Raw genomic sequence first — 17,113 nt, 5'->3', positions numbered from 1 at the left:
TTTCCCAGGAGAGGAAGGGACAGAGCAGAGGTGCTCCCCTCATCCCGCTGGCTCCGGGAGGGCACAGTGGGTACCGCTGGTCATAGCGGCCCCAGCCCATTATGTGCGGGCACCATATGGGCACCTGCTGGCCGGCCGCTCACTGTCTGCACCCAGACAGCTGGCCTGGCTCTCGACCTCCCTGCCGCTCCAGACAGCAGGAGCCTGAGGTCACCCTGATGCGTCACTCTCCAGTGGGGAGGCCCGGAGTCTGGCCAGGCAGTGGCTGCTGCCACCACCAGCCCTGCCCTGGGCGCCCTCCTCCTGGCCCCGAGCTGCCCTTGGCCTGTCCACGTCAACGCCTCGCCCTGAAACACCTGCTCCCCCAGGGTCAGGGGGAGCTGGCGGGGCGGCAGGGGGTGCTGGGGTCCCAGCAGCCCCTCCCGCGCCCTCCCCACCCACAGACACTCCAAGGTCGGGCGGCCGAGAGTGAGTGGAGGCAGAGCCTGTGCAGGCAAGCCGGGGCCCCTGTGCTCAGGCGGCCAGGTGGGGCACGGGGCACCGGCCAGCCGTCTCCTGCCCCTCCGCCCCCACGCCCAGCCTTGCTCCCCCCTGGCTGCCCTGCCCCGAGTGCCTCCCCTCTGCAGCCCACCCCGGCCTGGCCAGCAGAGCTGGGCTATGCACTCACAAGTGCCGCCCTCCCGGCTCCTGAAGGCCCGAGGCCTCGCACCTGCGGCCGGAGGCGTGATATCCAATTTGCAGCCGACACCTCCTCTAGACACCCTGGGCCCAAGCAGCCAGCGGCCCCGCGGCTGCAAAGCTGAGGACGCGGCTGCTGCCCCAACACAGGGGTCTGCCCACCACCTCGCCCCCCCAGCCTGTCTTGCCGCCATGCCCACACTGCCGCAGGGTCGCATTTCCCAGGCCCTAGGGAAGGAAGTGTCGAGAAACGCAGAGCTTCGCAGGATCGTTCAACCTGAAGCTGTCTTTGGGGCAAAGCAGAAGGGGTCCGGAATGCTTCAGACCCTCTGCAGCGGAAGACGGACTACGGGGGTGGGGGGCTGAAGAACGAGGGGCTGCTGAGCAGGAAGTAGCCTCCTGCAGACCCTTCTGGAATTCTGAGGCCATGGACTCTGCCTGTCCTGGGGGCCTGGCATGTACAGCCCCCAGCCCACAAGGTCCTGAGCTCTATGGGGGCCTGGGAAGGGCAATGCTGAGTCCTGCAGTGAGGGGCCGGGGTCTGCCTGCACCCCCTCTCCACGGCGGGTGAGGCTGTCTCCCGCCCTCTCCTACCCACAGAGGCCAGGCACTCCCAGTGGCTTCTCTGGCTCCAGACCCTCATGTGTAGGAATGCCTCCCCCACGCCTCACTCCTGCAGAAGAGGGGGACCCATGGGCAGCCTGGGCTGGGCTCTTCCCACCCAGGACCCCCTTCTCCGTGCCCAGCCCCCGGCTGGGTGCCCAGAGGCAGAAAAGCTGTGACATCACTTCGGGAGCTGGAGGGGCCGCAGAGCTGCGTGGGGGAACAGGGTGGTAGGCTGCCCGCTGGCCCTCAGGGAGGACGGGCCGGGCCACGGCCGGGCTGGGCTCCCACGGTTGGTGGAGGCCCTGCCCCAGCCTGCATTTCCTGCGCACACGGCCATCACACCCGCGCACTCACACACTCACACACACCCCCGCCACCCCTTCCACCCAACGCAGCCCAGGCTCCACCTCTGGGGTCCCGGAGCCGGAGGCTGCCTCCCGCTGACGGATGACAGATGGAGACCAGTGGCCCTGTAGCTGGCTATGATGGCAGTTTATTGGGCGGCTCAGCCAGGGGCCGGCACAGAAGCAGGGGCTCGGCACGCGGCAGGCGGCAGGCAGGTGCAAAGCTCTGCAGGTCCATGCAGGCCAGGCGACAGCATCAGCCTGCAACACAAGAGGCTCTGTCAGCTCCTGGCGAGAGAGCCCGGCTCAGCTGTGGCAAGAGCAGGCAGGGCGGAGGCCCGGGAGCCAACGGCGGGCGAGGGGTCCTGCCGGCTCCCAGGCCTGGGTCTCCCCAGCACGCCAGCCTCCTGGGGGAGCCGAGGGCCTTCCCTTGGGCAGGGCTGTTGGAGCTGGGGGTCCCCTGGGGGCAGTAGGCTGGGCGGTGAGTCACAAGGTGGCAAGGAGGGTGGGCCCTGGCGACCAGCCTCCATCTCACAGGTGAGAAGGCAGAGGTCCCGGGAGGGGAGCCGCCATGGCCACGGTGCCGCGTGGACCCCCCGGCCCAGGTCAGGCTTCCCCAGACCTCGCTGTCCTCCCTCCACCCGTCTAGCCTGTCCTCACCCCCGAGTTCGGCCTGGCTGCCCCGCTCTCTCCTGCTTCCAAAGCCACATGCCTGGAGCTGTCCTCGGTCCCTCCTGGCCCCTGGCCTCTCCCTTCCCAGGATGTCACAGCCAACCGGCCCTTGCAGCCCCGAGGGCTCTGCTGACCGCCCCTCCCCCTCCTCTCCTGCAGCGCCGCCCACACGTCCTCCTTGGAACCACAGGGACTGTGGCCGTGTGCGTCTGCACAGGCTGGGGGCCCCCCAGACCACGCTGGAGCCACGAGCCAGCGGGTGAAGGGCAGCTCCTCAAACAGCGCCTCTTAAGGAGGCCCCAGAGCACTGCTGAAAATCACAGCCCACCATGGCAAGGCCCCTGCAAAGGCCCTGAGGAACAGGACCCCCCGCCCCGCCCGCGCGCCCCTTGCACGTGGAGGTCTCCAGGCACGTGCCACCTCCTTCGCCTCCCCACAGTCCCTCTGCCCCAGCCAGGGCCCAGCAGCAAACCTGAGAACCACAGGGAACCGCCGCTGGTCTGTGCTTCCCTCCCTGCTGGGCAAGCTTGCCCACTCCCTTCGGAGGGTATGCTGAGTACCAGGAAGGGGAGGGCAGGGAGGGGAGCAGAGGTCGCTCCCCAATGCCCCTCCAGACACAGGCCCAAAAGGGTGACCGAGGCTCAGCCCACGTGGGCGCCCTTCAGAGCTGTGCCTGCCTCAGCCCCCGCCAGAGAGCCCCCAGCACCTGCATGCCTCCTCTGCGGCCTCACCCGCCTTCCTGTCCCCGCACCCCACCTCTGCGCCTGTCACCTCCTCCCCAGAGTCCCTCCCAGGAGGCCCTCTAATGCCAGCCTCATGGGAGACCCCATCCGGAGAGCCAGCTGCAGGCCTGGGCCTCTAGGCTCCATCTCCTTGTTGGTAAAATGGGGCTACAGTCAGCTGGCACCCCCAAGCTGGCTTAGCGCTTCCTAGAAGCCTGGGCACGGGCTCTGGCTGGTAGGATGGTGAAGACTCAGCTGCCCCCCGCCGACCCCCACCCCCAGGCCTGTGCAGACCCCACCCAGCCCTCTGCAGGTGCGTCTCCACTTGCATGAGGGACTCAAGTGGGGGACCTCCGCACCCAGCACGCGGCCCCCACCCCAAGTGCCCCACCTGCCGCCCTGTGCTCTGCAGGTGGAGCCTCAGCCACACGGTTCTGACGCGAGGCTGCAGAGCAGACCTTTGGATTTGAACAGATGGGACACTGACGGGATCTGAAAGGCGCTAGGGGTGGGAGGCCGCGGCCTGCAGGGCTGAGCCCCTGGTGCTGGGATCTCCCCTGGGCTGGGGTCCGCGGGGCCTCCAGGAAGGGCACCCACAGATCCATGGTGCGGAGACTGGCTCTCAGGGTGCAGGGGCTGGAGGGGGCCATCTTTCCAGGCTTCGCACAACCCACAGCCCTGCCTTGCCCCCATCCCTGCTGCGCCCTCTTCCTGCCCCGGCCGACCTCCTCAGTCCCCGTCTCCTCAGGGTGGCGTCACCGTGGGGGCCACAGGGGCTTCACACACCCCCACCCCTTCAAGATGGTGCCCGGCTCCAAACACCCCCGGGGGCTCAGGGACCCTGGGTTGATTTGGACCTGCACTGACCACCTTCCCCACCTCACCATCAACTTCATGCAGCAGACACACTGTGCCTGCCCCATGGTTTCTCATCTCTTAAGAGCAGAGTCAGGGCCAGGTCTACAGCCAGGATCAGGTTCAGAGTCAGGTCCATCACGTGATCAGAGCAGGACCAGGGGCAAGGCTCAGGGCGTGAGCAGGGGCGGGGCTCAGGGCGTGAGCAGGGGCAGGGCTCAGAGCGGGACCAGGCTCAGGACTCAGAGCGGGAGCAGGCTGCCCTAGGGTCCATCTGGAGCACCTTCCTTTGACTGCCTGGGGCTCAGATCACCCGTGAGCTCCCTGGGCTGTGGGGTGATGGTGAGGGGCCTTCTCGAGGTGCAGGCACCACAGAGGCTGGGCTTGGCTCCCATCCCTCAGGTCACCGTCAATGTCCCTCAGAAGAGTCATTTCTCATCCACTCACCACTCTGCCAGTGATGCGCCCAACCCTTTGGTGGTGGGCAACTTCAGCTGCCGTGGGGACCCAGGCCCAGACCCCTGGGCATTCTTCTCCACTGCTGGGCCTTATGCCAGTCTCGTGTGCCCACTGGCCGACTGACAGGCCAACTGATGGCACACTGACCATTGACTCCTGCACCGTGGCTGCATGTGGGTTAGCCCTGCCCTGGGAGGGAGAGTTCAGGGGCTGAGCAGGAGAGCACCCAGCACAGATACAGTCTGCTGGTCCTCCCTGGTGACACTCTCTGAATAGCTTATTAGAAATTAATATTTAATTCTCTTCTGTGGATTTAGCTTAATTATTCAATTTATTATTGCAATTACTGAGAAGTACCCAGAAGCAAAACTGCTAGCTTTGAGCAGGGAAACAGTCGGGGGGCAGGGTGGGGCGTCTTGTGAAGCGCAGCTGACCCTCAGAATGCTTGCTTCATAGACTTTGGCCCAGGGGCTCCCCCTAGCCCCCTGAAGTCCTCGTTCTGCATCGAAGCCCTTTCTCCTCTGGTCAGGCCTGGTGGCTCCCTTCCAAGTGCCTGCCCTACAAGTGGGGCCTGGAGCCCTCCTCTCAGGGGGTCCCCGAGGGCAGGGCCCCACCAGCCGCCTCCTGCATGGCTCTGGAGAAGCAACGGGAGGAAAGTGGCCAGGCCCTCACCCGCCCACTGGGCTGATTGATGGGGCTCCTGCAGGAACCCCATGATCATGCAGCCCTGTGTCAGGGCGGGGACTGTCCCCCTTCACGGGTCTGATACCAAGGCTGCGTGGAGCTGGGGACCTGCCCTCTGCCCCAGGTGGAGACGGCAGATGGGACCCAAACCCAGGGCCATGCCACCGCCCAGACACGCTCTCGCCCGACCCTTGGCTTCAGGCAATGTGTCCTCCTACAGCCCAGTGAGTGGGGTTGTCACAGTGGACACAGGACTGGATGGCTCAGTGGCCTGACCCTGAGGTCAAGGTGAGCATGGGGGATGCGGGTGGTGCCAAGCTTCACCTTCTCCCTGCTCAGAGGGGCCCCGGCTGGCATCATCAGGTACCCCCACTCCCGTCCTGATGTTGCTGAGGGCCCAGCGCCCTGGCACGGCCTGGGATTCTGTGTGTCCAGTGGTCACTCCAGGGACAGTGTGACCCCTGGACAGGTGCCGCCCCAGAGCCTGGAGTCACAGAACCAAATCTGAGGCCAAGTGCCAGCTGGGCAAGGGCGGGGGTCGGGGAGAAGGGGACAGTCAGGGGGGCAGGGTGGGGCGTCTTAGGAAGCGCAGCTGACCCTCAGAATGCTTGCTTCGTAGACTTTGGCCCAGGCCCAGGAGCTGGGCACACAGGCCTCAAGCGCCCCTACCCCCCATGATGGGAACAAAGGCCTGGGGCTGGGGTCTGAGCGAGGTTCCCAGCCTGGGTTACAGGAGTCATCGGGGAACCCAGACTCCTGCTTCTGGGGAGGTGTGTGGTCAGGCAGGTCGGCAGCCAGATCGCAGGAGAGGAAGCCTGAGAGACCCTGTGGGCACCCAGGGTGGCTGGGACTCGAAAGGCTCCAGGCCATTCCACCTCGCCCCTGCCTAGCAGCTAGCTGGCAAACGCCGCCACACCGTCCATCAGCCCTCCCATCTCACTTCTGTGCGGCCACTGGCACTGGAGTGTTTCTGTTCTTTTCCACCTTTGTTCTGGTGGAGGGCATCCCCACCGGCTGGCTGGGCCAGGCCCTCCTCATGTGGCCATCTACCCAGCCTGGGGTGCCAAGGGGTGGGGCCATCACATGCAAAGGGAAGGGGGCCTACTGGGAGCAAACACTGCTCCTGACAAGTGGCCCCAGGAAGCCCAGGGGCCTCCTGAACGTGGCCTGGCCTGGCTTTTGCTGCCGTGCTCCACCCACAGTGACCCCAGGCCATTGCCTGTCCCTGCTCTCAGCCCCAAGTGCCCACCTCCTTGTTTGATGGAGGAGCCCATACCCACCTCTCAATCCTCAGCTCTCAAGAACCACCTCCTCCAGGAAGCCCTCCCTGCAGAGCTGCAGCCCTTCCGGCTTCCACTCTGCTCCTGACAGGTCAGTGCCTCAGGGGCCTGCTTCTCTCCTGGCTGTGCGCTGCGGGAGCAGTGCTGGGTCTGCTTCCCACCGGCAGGGGCAGGGGTGTTCACTGAATCAGACAGAGGCATCGCCGACCTCTGGGTTGCTCGGACTTGTTCCCGTGTGTCCTGCCCGAGGTGACTGGGAGGACAAGGCCCGGCCCTGCTGGCTGGAGGGCCACTCGGGAACATCAGAGAGAAAGGCCAGCTGAGTGTCCCATCTCCATGAACAAGAGCAGGCTTGTGACAACAGCAACACCATTGCGACAGTGACGGCGTGGTGAGGAGACAGCCTGTCACGGAGGGCGGGACTCCTCTGGGCTGGACACCTGGTGGGCTTTGCCACTGATGCCCACAGTCACTGCAGAGGCAGCATGGACGCTCCTTCATAGATCGGGGCCATGATGGGGGCCACAGCCCCTCCCCCTCCTCCTGCTGCCCCCAGCCTCGCCCAGGGGTCTCTGCCCACCTGCCTGCTGACCAGGGGCTCTGAGAGGTGGGCACTGGGTCTCTGGGGGAGATTTCCATGCATAAATGCCCAGGGAGCCATGTGACCTTCAGGGAGCCCTCCCAGCACCCCCGGCAGGCACGCTTCCCACTGCGGCAGGGCGGGCAGGGCTGCCCAGTGTCACCAGACTGCAGGTGACCAGGCCACCAGGCCTTTCACAGGCTCAGCCTAGAGCGGTCAACTGAGCCACCTTCATGAGCACGCCCCGAGGACAGCGCCACTGACCACCCAGGCCACATGGACGACCCGCAGTCCCCGCACCACCAGACCTCAGGGTCACGCAGACCCGAGCTGGAGCCTGGCCCCACACTCCCACTCTGTGATCTTGAACAGCCACTTGGCCTTCGGGGCAGCACTTCCCTGGCACTCCCAGCCCCAGAAGGCTCACTCCTCTGTGCTGTCCCATTCCGGGTAAGTCCCTTCATCTCTCCATGTGTCAGTTTTCTCATCTGAAAAATGGGGACATACCAGCACCTCCATCATGGGGCTGTGTGAAGATTAAGTGAGGTTCTCCCATGTAAAGTCCCTACTGATGGAGCACAGTCATCTCCTGCCCACCCGGATGCCACGCTGTCCACCACCGCAGCCTCTGGGGAGGGGGAGCGGGCAGCTCAAGGGGAGGTCTGTCCCTCCCTCCTGACCTCACGCATGTGCACACACACGCAGACACACACACGCAGACACATGTGTACACACAGACATACATGCACACACAGAGACACGTGCACAGAGACACGTGCACACAGAGACACACATGTGCACACACATGTACAAGACACACGTACACACAGAGACGCATGCACAGGCAGACACACACGCAGACACACGTGCGTGCACATAAACATGCAGACATACATGCACAGACACACATGTACACAGACTCACATGCACACACACGCGCATGTACACAGACACATGTACAGAGATGCACGCACACACAGATACATGTGTACACAGACACATACATGTACACAAGACACATGTACCCACAGACACACATGTACAGAGACACACGTACACAGAGACACACATGCACACACAGAGATGCATGCGTGCACACACATACACAGACACATGTACACAGAGAGACACACATGTGCGCACACAGACACACATGCAGATGCACACAGAAACACACACAACACACATGCAAACAGAAGCGCGCACACACACAGAGCTGCAGACACACACGTGCATAGAGGAGCCTGGAGATGAAGACCCCACCACTCACTTCCCAAATGGAAATCAACGGCTTCAAGGTGGATATTTCACAGCTTTCAGAAACCATTAAAAACATGATTTGCTATGAGCCTCCATTGAGCCCCTTAAATTTTTGTGCTCGTGAAAAATGCTTCATGGATTGTTGCCCAGATACTGGAATTTCCTATTTGCTGAGGCCCAGCTTTGTGACCCCAGTGGGTGCAGGTGAGGACAAGCCCCTGCTTGCCCTGACCCCCTGCTCCCTCCTCCAGCCACTCCCCCATCCTACACCAGGCCTTGGGACCCACAGAGCCCACAGGGACACACAGACAGATCCACAGCGAACAGCTAAACGTGAAAAGAGATCCTGAGGGTGTAAGCACCGAAGCTGTGGGTGCCCAGGAGGACAGAGGGATGGGGAAGCCCTCCAGATCCAAGGACTCAACTCCTACCGGTTCCACCAGCTCCTTTCCCGTAAGAGCCACCAACCAAGACCTGGGCAATCCTGCTGCTGGCCAGTTGCACTGGGCACTGGGAAACAAGCCCCTCTGAAGCCTGACACCCTGCCCCGCATCCCGAGAAATCACAGGGGTACATGCCCGGGCCCTGGGCCCTGCTGGGGACCCAGATTCCCCATAGCTTCCTCTGCCTGAGATTGCATCCCTGAAAACCAAGGTTGACCCCAAACCTTCATCTCTCAGATCTGCTCAAAGCAACCGGGCTTGGAGGTACTTCTGGAAACAGCACTTTTCAGAAAGGCAAGGGGGTCAGATATGAGATGAGGAGCTGGGGCCAGGAGCTGGGCTTGACCAGGACAGGCACCCTTGCTTCTGCTCCTGTGTCATCTGAGGTTCCTACTGGGGCTGAGGAGGCTCAACCCGGACCACAGACTTGGTCTACACCCCTCTCACGCTATGAGGCCGACCCAGTCATACTCTAAGCCCTGACCCTGGTCACACTATAAGGCTGATCCCAGTCACACACTGAGCCCTGACCCTGGTCCCACTCTGAGCCCTGACCCTGGTCCCACTCTGAGCCCTGACCCTGGTCCCACTCTGAGCCCTGACCCTGAGCCCTGACCCTGGTCCCACTCGGAGCCCTGACCCTGGTCCCACTCTGAGCCCTGACCCTGAGCCCTGACCCTGGTCCCACTCTGAGCCCTGACCCTGGTCCCACTCTGAGCCCTGACCCTGGTCCCACTCTGAGCCCTGACCCTGGTCCCACTCTGAGCCCTGACCCCAGTCACACAGTGAGCTCTGACCCCGGTCCCACTCTGAGCCGTGACCCCAGTCACACAGTGAGCTCTGACCCCGGTCCCACTCTGAGCCGTGACCCCAGTCACACAGTGAGCCCTGACCCCGGTCTCACTCTGAGCTGTGAGCCCAGTCACACTCTGAGCCCTGACCCTGCTCACACTCTGAGCCCTGACCCTGGTCCTGGACAAGCCCTCATACTGCTGTAAATTGAGTGCAGGAGCTCACAGGTGAGCGAGGCTGGCTGAGCTAGGTAGGAGGTCCTTCCACTTTGGAGAGTTCCAGGTCCTGACCTGCCCCGTCCGCACACCCCCAAGCCCCAGCCCGTAAGGACCAGGCAGAGATGGGCCTGCAAACCTCGGCAGCTGGGAAGAACTGAGCCTAGGGGAGCTGCAGCCCCGGGAGTCGGCAGGGGTCCTTGGGGGGTAGCCTGGACAGTGGGACGGGGGTGATGTAGGGCTGCACCCCCTCCTTGGGAGACCCCTGGAGGGCAGGGCCTCGCCCGACACACAAACAGAGAAACGGACACATGAGGCTGCAGGTGTCAGGGAGCCCCTCCCTCAAGGCCTATTTTTTCTGCAGAAGTAATAACCCCCTGCATTTGAATAGAGCCTTTTCCTTCCTCAAAGCACTGTTTATATTTAGCCATTATCTGCCTTTGTCCTCAGAGCAACTCGGCAGCAAGAGAGAGGCAGACAGCAGCCCCACAGCTCTGCAGAAGCCGCACCCAGAGCAGGTGGGCCTCCAGGTCCCAGAGCCTCTGCTGCATGGCCTGAGGGTCACAGAGGGTACCTGAGCGCAGCGGGCTGGGGTCTCCCCTGGCTTGGTGACATGCCAGAGATGACGTGTCCCTACAGGGACGGGCTCAGGGCTCCCCTGGTTCTATGGTGCCCAGGGACACCCACACCCCCAGACCCCCCCACCAAGTGGCCTGGGGCCTGACTCCCAGCTTGTCCTACCAGGGTCTGAGCTGCCCCAGCCCCAGGCCCTCCCCACTGTTCATCTGTGAGCTTCTAGGAGCTGGAGACCCCTCCTGCCCCCTGAGCCCACAGGCCACTAAGGGGCTACTGGCCAGCTGTGTGACCTGTGTCCCAGCCTCGCCTTCCATCTTCCCAGGGGACGGACATGGCTGTGGTCAGTCCGCTCCAGCCAGGGAGCTCACTGGAGGCGGATCAGCTGTTCCCATGGGGTCTGCGTGCCTGGCCCGAGGACGCATCCTTGGGTTCCCTCTCACAGTGGGATAGGTTCAGGGTGCAGCATTGCCCAGCCCTGGGGCGGGGTCACAGCTGGGTGTGCAGGGGAGGGTGGGAGGTCTGGGCGGCCCTCGGAGCAAAGGAGGGCAGTAGAGAAATCTGAAGGAGTGGAGAGGCGGCTGGAGCCCCTCCCCGCTGGTCCCTCAGCACCGGTACTATCCCTGCCCAGGGCCCAGGAGCGCAGGAGGCCCCGTCATCGTGGGCCATCACCTCTGGTGATGGAACCCAGGCTGGGACATGGCAGCGCCCTGCGTATGACCGTGGGCCTCAGTCTCCCCTGCTAGATGGTCCTGACGATGACCATCCCACCATTGTGAGCAGAATGACCCAAGTAGCAGGCGTGTTGCCCCCAAGGGTGACACCCGGAGCTCTACCTATGCCCTGGGCTGCGTCACAGATGACCACAGATGGGGTGGAGACTAGGACCCAAAATCAAGGGCCAGCAGGGCGTTAGGCCCTCTGAAGCTCTGGGGAGGGTCCGCTGCCTGACTCTGCTCACCGCTGTCCCAGGGGACTAGTCAGCCATGACCTTCTGGAAGTCAGTGCTTACACAGGGGTCTTCAGGAGAGCCTATCCTGGGCTGTGAGCTCCAGGCTCGTGGGCTGCCTTCGGCCTTGTTCACCACTGGTCAGCAGGGCCCAGCCATGGCTGACACATCGGAAGATGACAGGTGGATAAGTGGACGGGTGGGTGGATCAGAAGTGGGGAGATGAGCGGATGGATAAGTGGGGGGTGGTGGATGGATAAATGAATGGATGGGGCTGGGTCAAAGGAGATCAGATGGGTGGCATGGGGGCAGGGACGGCACCTACCCGGGGCGGCATCACTTTCGAACAGAGGTGGCGACGATGAGGACGATGACCAGCAGGACGGTGACGCCAGCCGCCAGGAGGAAGCACTTGACTTTGCGTCTTCGGAGCTGGACAGAGAGACAGAGGCTGCTGTCGTGTGTTGGGTGTCTAGCCTCCCATCCTGGGGGACACTGGGCCTGTGACTGCAGGGGGCTGGGCCCACCCGAGGCCAAGGCCCACACAGACCTTGTCCCTTGCAGGGGGCCCTGCCCTCAGATGGCACACACTCATCCAAGAGCCGCTCTGGGCTGGCCCTGGAAAGGAGGCAGGAGAGCCAGTGAGGCGCTTGCAGCTCCAGAGGCAGCCAGGCCTGGGAGTGGCTCCTGGTTTGCCCTCCTCCTTAGCCACGCCCCTTCCTGGGACCTTGGATTCTTCTGCAAGTATATGATGAGGCCATGGACTCCAGGAGCCACTTGGAAGACTTTATAAGATGACGCATGGAAAGTACACCCCATGGAGTCTCACACATGCCAGCCATGAAGTCCTCCCCAGACACTTTTCTTATTCCTGTATGTTGCTGTGGTCACTAAATTTACAACTTGCAGGCCCACCACCAAAGGCCTCAGTGCGGGAAGACACACAGATTGGTGCTGGAGAACTCGTCAGGGAGGGTTCTAACTCTCCAGGTCCTGAGCGCAGGGGGTGTGACTCCCCAGGCACGTCAGCCAGTGGGAGATAAGGGACCAAGGTGGAAGCTGGGGCAAAGAGAGAGCTTAGAATAGCCTGGGAGGTCACCAAGCAGTTCAAGAGGGTTAGTGACAAGACCTCTAACTTCACAAGAGTTAGTGACTTAGGAAGTAACTAGGAGGATGGGGAGGAGAAGGAAGACCATCCCTGGAAGGACAAAGGCCTCAAGCAGAAGGGCAATCTGAGAGGATGGGGGCAAGACCAGGAGGGGAAACCTCAGAACTTGGCTGTGATGGGATATTCAAGAGAAGGGAAGGAGGCCAAGGATGAATCCCCCAGCAGCTCACCTGAGCCATCAGGTGGAGGCTGGGGCTGGGCCTGGACTCATCCGTTCATTACTGCACTCCTGTTCTTCCATCCATCACTCATCCATTCATTCCACTGACCCCCCTGCCTGCCAGTCCACACACCCATCCCTCCATCTGCTCATCCACTCATCCGTCCCCCCATCCACCCCTCCAGCAATGTGACCACACACACACACACACACACACACACACACACCCAACAATCCACCCATCTATCCACCTTTCTGCCCTTCCACTCTCTCAAGGTGGCTCTGGTCTCTAGAGTGGGCATTACGGTGGAACGCTGACTCAGCCGTGGGGAAGGGAAGAGCCTGGCAGGGAGAGGGTAGACAAGGTCCCTGGAGTAGGTGGCACTGAACTCTGGTTCAGGGCGGTGTCTTAGATCTGCTGGGTGACGGATGGATGACCAACCCCCCATCCTCACTGTCTCAGTGTTACTCCAGCAGAAGGCCAGCCATCATCAGAACAGCCCTGCCTCCCAGGGCTGCGGACAAGTACTGTCACGCCATGTTCTGAGCCAGGACTCGGCTCAGAGAGGTTAAGGGACCTGCCCCAGCCTCAGAGACGATGTGGTGCTCATCTGAGGTTCGGGCCTCTCTGCCCCGCTTCCCAGCTTTCACAGGTCACACTGCTGCCCTGGCATGCCAGCTGTGAGGAGGGGCCAGAGTGAATCAGACACAGCCTTCAGGGAGCCCACAGCTGGGGGTGGGGGAGGTCAGAAACCCACAGGGCAGGGAGGGCTCCGAGGGAAAGGGTCTCCAAGCCAGGGCCCCTGCAGGACCCTGGACAGAGCCCCTGCAGGACCCTGGACAGCGCCCTCTGTCCATGCGCAGCAGGACAGCCCCCCTTTCGAAAACTTTTGAGCGCCCAGCATCCCCCACGGGCTGCCTGGACTCAGCCCCTCCCCAACACTGACTGGTGGGTCCTGTCAACACGTCTGCAGAAAAAGAGGCGCCAGCTTACGAGCTGCAGTCAGGATTCCAACCCGGCGCCCGTGGCAGGCCTGTGTGTATGTTCCACGTCCCCCACAGAAGGGCCGATGGGCCCTGTGAGCTCTCAGTGCCCCTCGCACACCCGGGCCCCCACACGAGCACCGATGGGGACTGTCTGTGGGAATCTGGATGCCTGTGAGAAACACAGCTGCCAGGGTTGGGCAGGGCTGGCTTCCACGACCTGACTGTGTGTGGCTGGGGCACACTGCCCGCCTCCCAGGCTTCAGGCGGTCACAGCAAGCCACTGTCCCAGCTCTCCCATCCGTGTGGCTCAGGCACAGCTCAGCTGGGACCAGCCTGGCCTCATGCTCGCCGCCAGCAGGAGGAGTGTCTGTGCCCAGCCCAGCCCAGGTCAGCCTTCCCGGGACCCTCAGGCTGACCTCGAGCTGGACAGCAGCTGAGCACCTGCGTGGGTAAGATCTATGCCAGGCCCACGCCTCCCTGGTCCCCTCTGTCCACCCTCCACACCTCACCGCCACATTGAACAGAGCAGGGGAAGGGAGGCAGCAGAGCTGGGAGCCATGCCAGCAGCCCAGGGGCCTGGCTGGAGGGAGAGTGGCCCACAGCAGCAGGACAGGTCACCAGGGGGGAACGGGGTTGGCAGACAGCATCCCCAGGCCCTGCCAGCCCTGCCAGCCTCCACCAGGCCCGCCCCTTCTTGTCCCTCCTCTCCCCGCAGTGAACCACGCTGGGCCTCCCCTCCAACTTCAAGGGGAAGAGGCGGGCAGGCAATGACAGGTGGGCCGGAGGCCGCCAGATGCTCAGGTAAAGACAGATGGAGGAGCAGAGGCAGGCTTGGACGAAATGCTCTGTAGTCCCGGCCCTTGGGGCCCCCTCCCATGGCACAAGGCAGAGCCCCGCCACCCCCCAGCCTCTGCTCAGCCCCGGGCACCTGCACCCTCGCCCACAGGGATGGAGGCGGCTTCTGCGGGGCTGGGCTGGGCCAGGGACAGAGGCCACACTGGGCTCCCCCAGGAGCAGCCGGTGAGACGCAAGCCCCTCCCGGAGCTCCAGGGAGCAGGAAGCCGCCCTGGACACAATGTCGACTGATGGGCTGACCTTTCCGGCTCCCAGCAGAGGTGTCCTGACTGCATCTGTGACCTTCCAGTAAAGCGCGGAGGAGACGTCCTTAAGGAGGCATGATGAGATTTCCTGTTAACACCACTGCGTCCGACAAGGGAGACCGGCCGAGAAGGGCCTCTCGAGCTGCTAAGAACTGGCACACCTTTTTTACATGGAGCTAGAGCCATTTTTAAAGGCAGGAAGAGCCCAGGGACCCAGGCAGAGGCTGTGGGAAGGATCATAGGGCCCTAGGGCCCCCGAGCCCCTACTCTCCAAGCTGCACCCTTGTCCACATCAAGCTCTCATAACCCCACACTGCGGGCACCGCCCTGGCCCCCTGCTGCGGGGACACCAGGACACAGACCTGGGAGGCCCAGGGTTACAGGCTGAGTTGAGTTCCCGAGAAAGACGCTGAACCTTACCCAGGACCTCAGAGCAGGTCCTGAACAGGAGATGGGCTTTCACAGAGGCCACTGGGTTAGAGCAGGGTCATCTGACCAGCTCCACGGGGAGAAGGCCGAGTGAACACGCGGACGACCATCTGCAGCCCAAGAGGGAGACCTGGAGCGGAGTCCCCCTCCGGCGGCAGAAGCAGTCGGCCATGCCAACATCCTGATCTCGTACTTCCGGTCTCCAGAGTCTTGAGACTAAATATCCACTGTTTCCACCACCCATCTGTAGGGTCGGTTATGGCAGCCCGCACTGACCATAGGCCAGGCCCTGACCCGTCTCCTCTGCCGACCCTGGGGAGTAGCTGCACCCTGTTGCCAGAGGCCTTCAGACAAAGAGCTCGCGGGTCCAGCGGCATCTTGGGCCTCATCCAGGCCCGCCTGGGGCACCCCACAAGAGCACCTCCACCCTGCTCACCGATGCCCTTGCTGCCCTGGGCGCCCTCGGGCCCTGTTCCTGCCCCCCAGGAGCTGGGCCCAGGACGTAGGGGTCAAAGGCCAGTGGGGCCGCAGGTGCCTTCCCTTAAGGCCATCACGTCCTACAGAGGAGGAGGTGGCCTCAACAAGGATGCTCACAGAGCTACAGACACCTCCAGAGGTGGAGAGCTCTGCACTGGGTACGTCTGGGCAGCCAGGACCAGAGGTCACCGTCTGGAGCAAGGGTGGTGGGCTGCCCAGAGCCCCCACCCTTCATCTGGGGCCTGTTCCCACGAGGCAGTTGCGAGGCCCCTGGGGAACAGGCTCCAGACAGAGGCTCCCAAGACACAGAGCAGCCCCTTCCTGGTGGCCGCTGCCTCAGTCCCCTCAGAGAGGTGCTGAGTGCTACACACTAACAATGACTCTCAGGATAGCCCTGCAAGGGGCCCGAGCACACCCATTTCAGAGGTGCAAACACTGAGGCTTGGGAAGTGCAGCTCGCCCACGCCCCTCAGTAGTGGTGGGGGACAGAGCTGCCCAGGGACTACACAGGAGGGAAGGAGCAGGAGAGCACGCTGTGGGGACGGGATAAGTGAGGCCGGTAGAGGGACCCCTGCCCGGCCGTCAGTGTCAGCTGATTAATCCCTCTTAAACGGCAGCCCCATGCTGAAGGAGTCTGATGGGGGCTGGCAGCGGGGAGCCAATTAACCTGAATTACGCTCTTGATTGGGGCCCAATTAGCGTTGGCCGCGTGGGGTCAGAAGCAGTCCTGGTGCAGTAATTGTTGAATTAATTCCCTGGCTGGGGAGGGCTGCACCTCCCCGCCCCAGCCTGGGATACCGGCTGGCTTCCCGCACCAAGCCTTCCTGCACCTTCCACCCCCCACAACCCCTCGCCACCCTGGCCTGGTCCGGCCCACTCCCCCTGTGGGAGGGGGTGGCCACATGATGGTCTGGGAAGGGGGCTTGCTCAGACAGCCCCCCCCCCCAGGGCCTTCCTATGTATCCCTCCCTCTGCAGCGCTTCACTCAGAGAACAACTCACTCTTTAAAACCCACCTCCAGCATCACCACCTCCAGGATGCCCGCCCGGGTGCTCCCTGGCTGCACCAGGAGCTGTCTCTCAGGTTCCCAGCCCCGCTTCCCTCTGCTCAAAACTTGCCTCCTCCCGGCTGTTGAAGGTGACCACGACCCGAGGACGGTTGCTGCCCCCAGGCTGGCAGGACTCAGCGGAAGCAGGATGAGCAAGGGGAGCAGACCAGTCACCCCAGCCTCGGGGTCCAGGGACGGGCTCTGCGGACACGCCCTCAGGCCGCCTCAGGCTCGTGTCCACGGTCAGGGAAAGTGGACACTGGCTGGTCGGCCCAACGGGCCCACAGAGCTGCCGCCCTCTGCCTGCCCTTACCCATGAGAACCAAGATCCAGAGTGGGCAGTTTGGGACAGACAGCGAGGGTGAGGCGGCGAGGCTGGGGTTAGTTACTGGGGGTGGGCCAGCCTGAGCAGGGCGAGGGGAGGACCCCTGGGGCTCCGGAGGGGTCACGGTGAGAAGCAAGGCCCCGGCTGCTACAGCCCCGGACAAGCAGGGGCCCCGAGGAGGAGAGGGCACTGACTTGGAGCCCCGAGGCCCCCAGGCCCCTCCCCACCCCCAGGGACCAGGCTGCTGTCTGGAGTCCTCTGAGCGCCTGGGCTCTGGGGCTCCAGGCCCAGTGAAGGGCGCAGCAGC

The 17,113-nt window shown here is 63.2% G+C and overlaps 1 protein-coding gene across 2 annotated transcripts in view; it reads right to left on the bottom strand.

Annotated features, from left to right (window-relative positions):
* Positions 1 to 1,761: 1,761 nt before the first annotated feature.
* TSNARE1 (t-SNARE domain containing 1) overlaps positions 1,762 to 17,113 on the bottom strand; it is a 114,260-nt gene continuing 98,908 nt past the window's right edge. For both annotated transcript variants that reach the window (XM_069600849.1, XM_069600854.1), the window contains 2 exons: positions 11,438 to 11,544; positions 1,762 to 1,889 (listed from right to left, as the gene is read on the bottom strand). In XM_069600849.1, the coding sequence (XP_069456950.1) occupies positions 11,449 to 11,544 (96 nt within the window). In that variant the 3' untranslated portion in view covers positions 1,762 to 1,889; positions 11,438 to 11,448. The remainder of the gene's footprint in view (positions 1,890 to 11,437; positions 11,545 to 17,113) is intronic.

This window comes from Ovis canadensis, chromosome 9, assembly GCF_042477335.2.
Source record: "Ovis canadensis isolate MfBH-ARS-UI-01 breed Bighorn chromosome 9, ARS-UI_OviCan_v2, whole genome shotgun sequence".
Lineage (NCBI taxonomy): Eukaryota > Metazoa > Chordata > Mammalia > Artiodactyla > Bovidae > Ovis > Ovis canadensis.
This window is presented reverse-complemented; position numbering and strand designations above follow the sequence as displayed.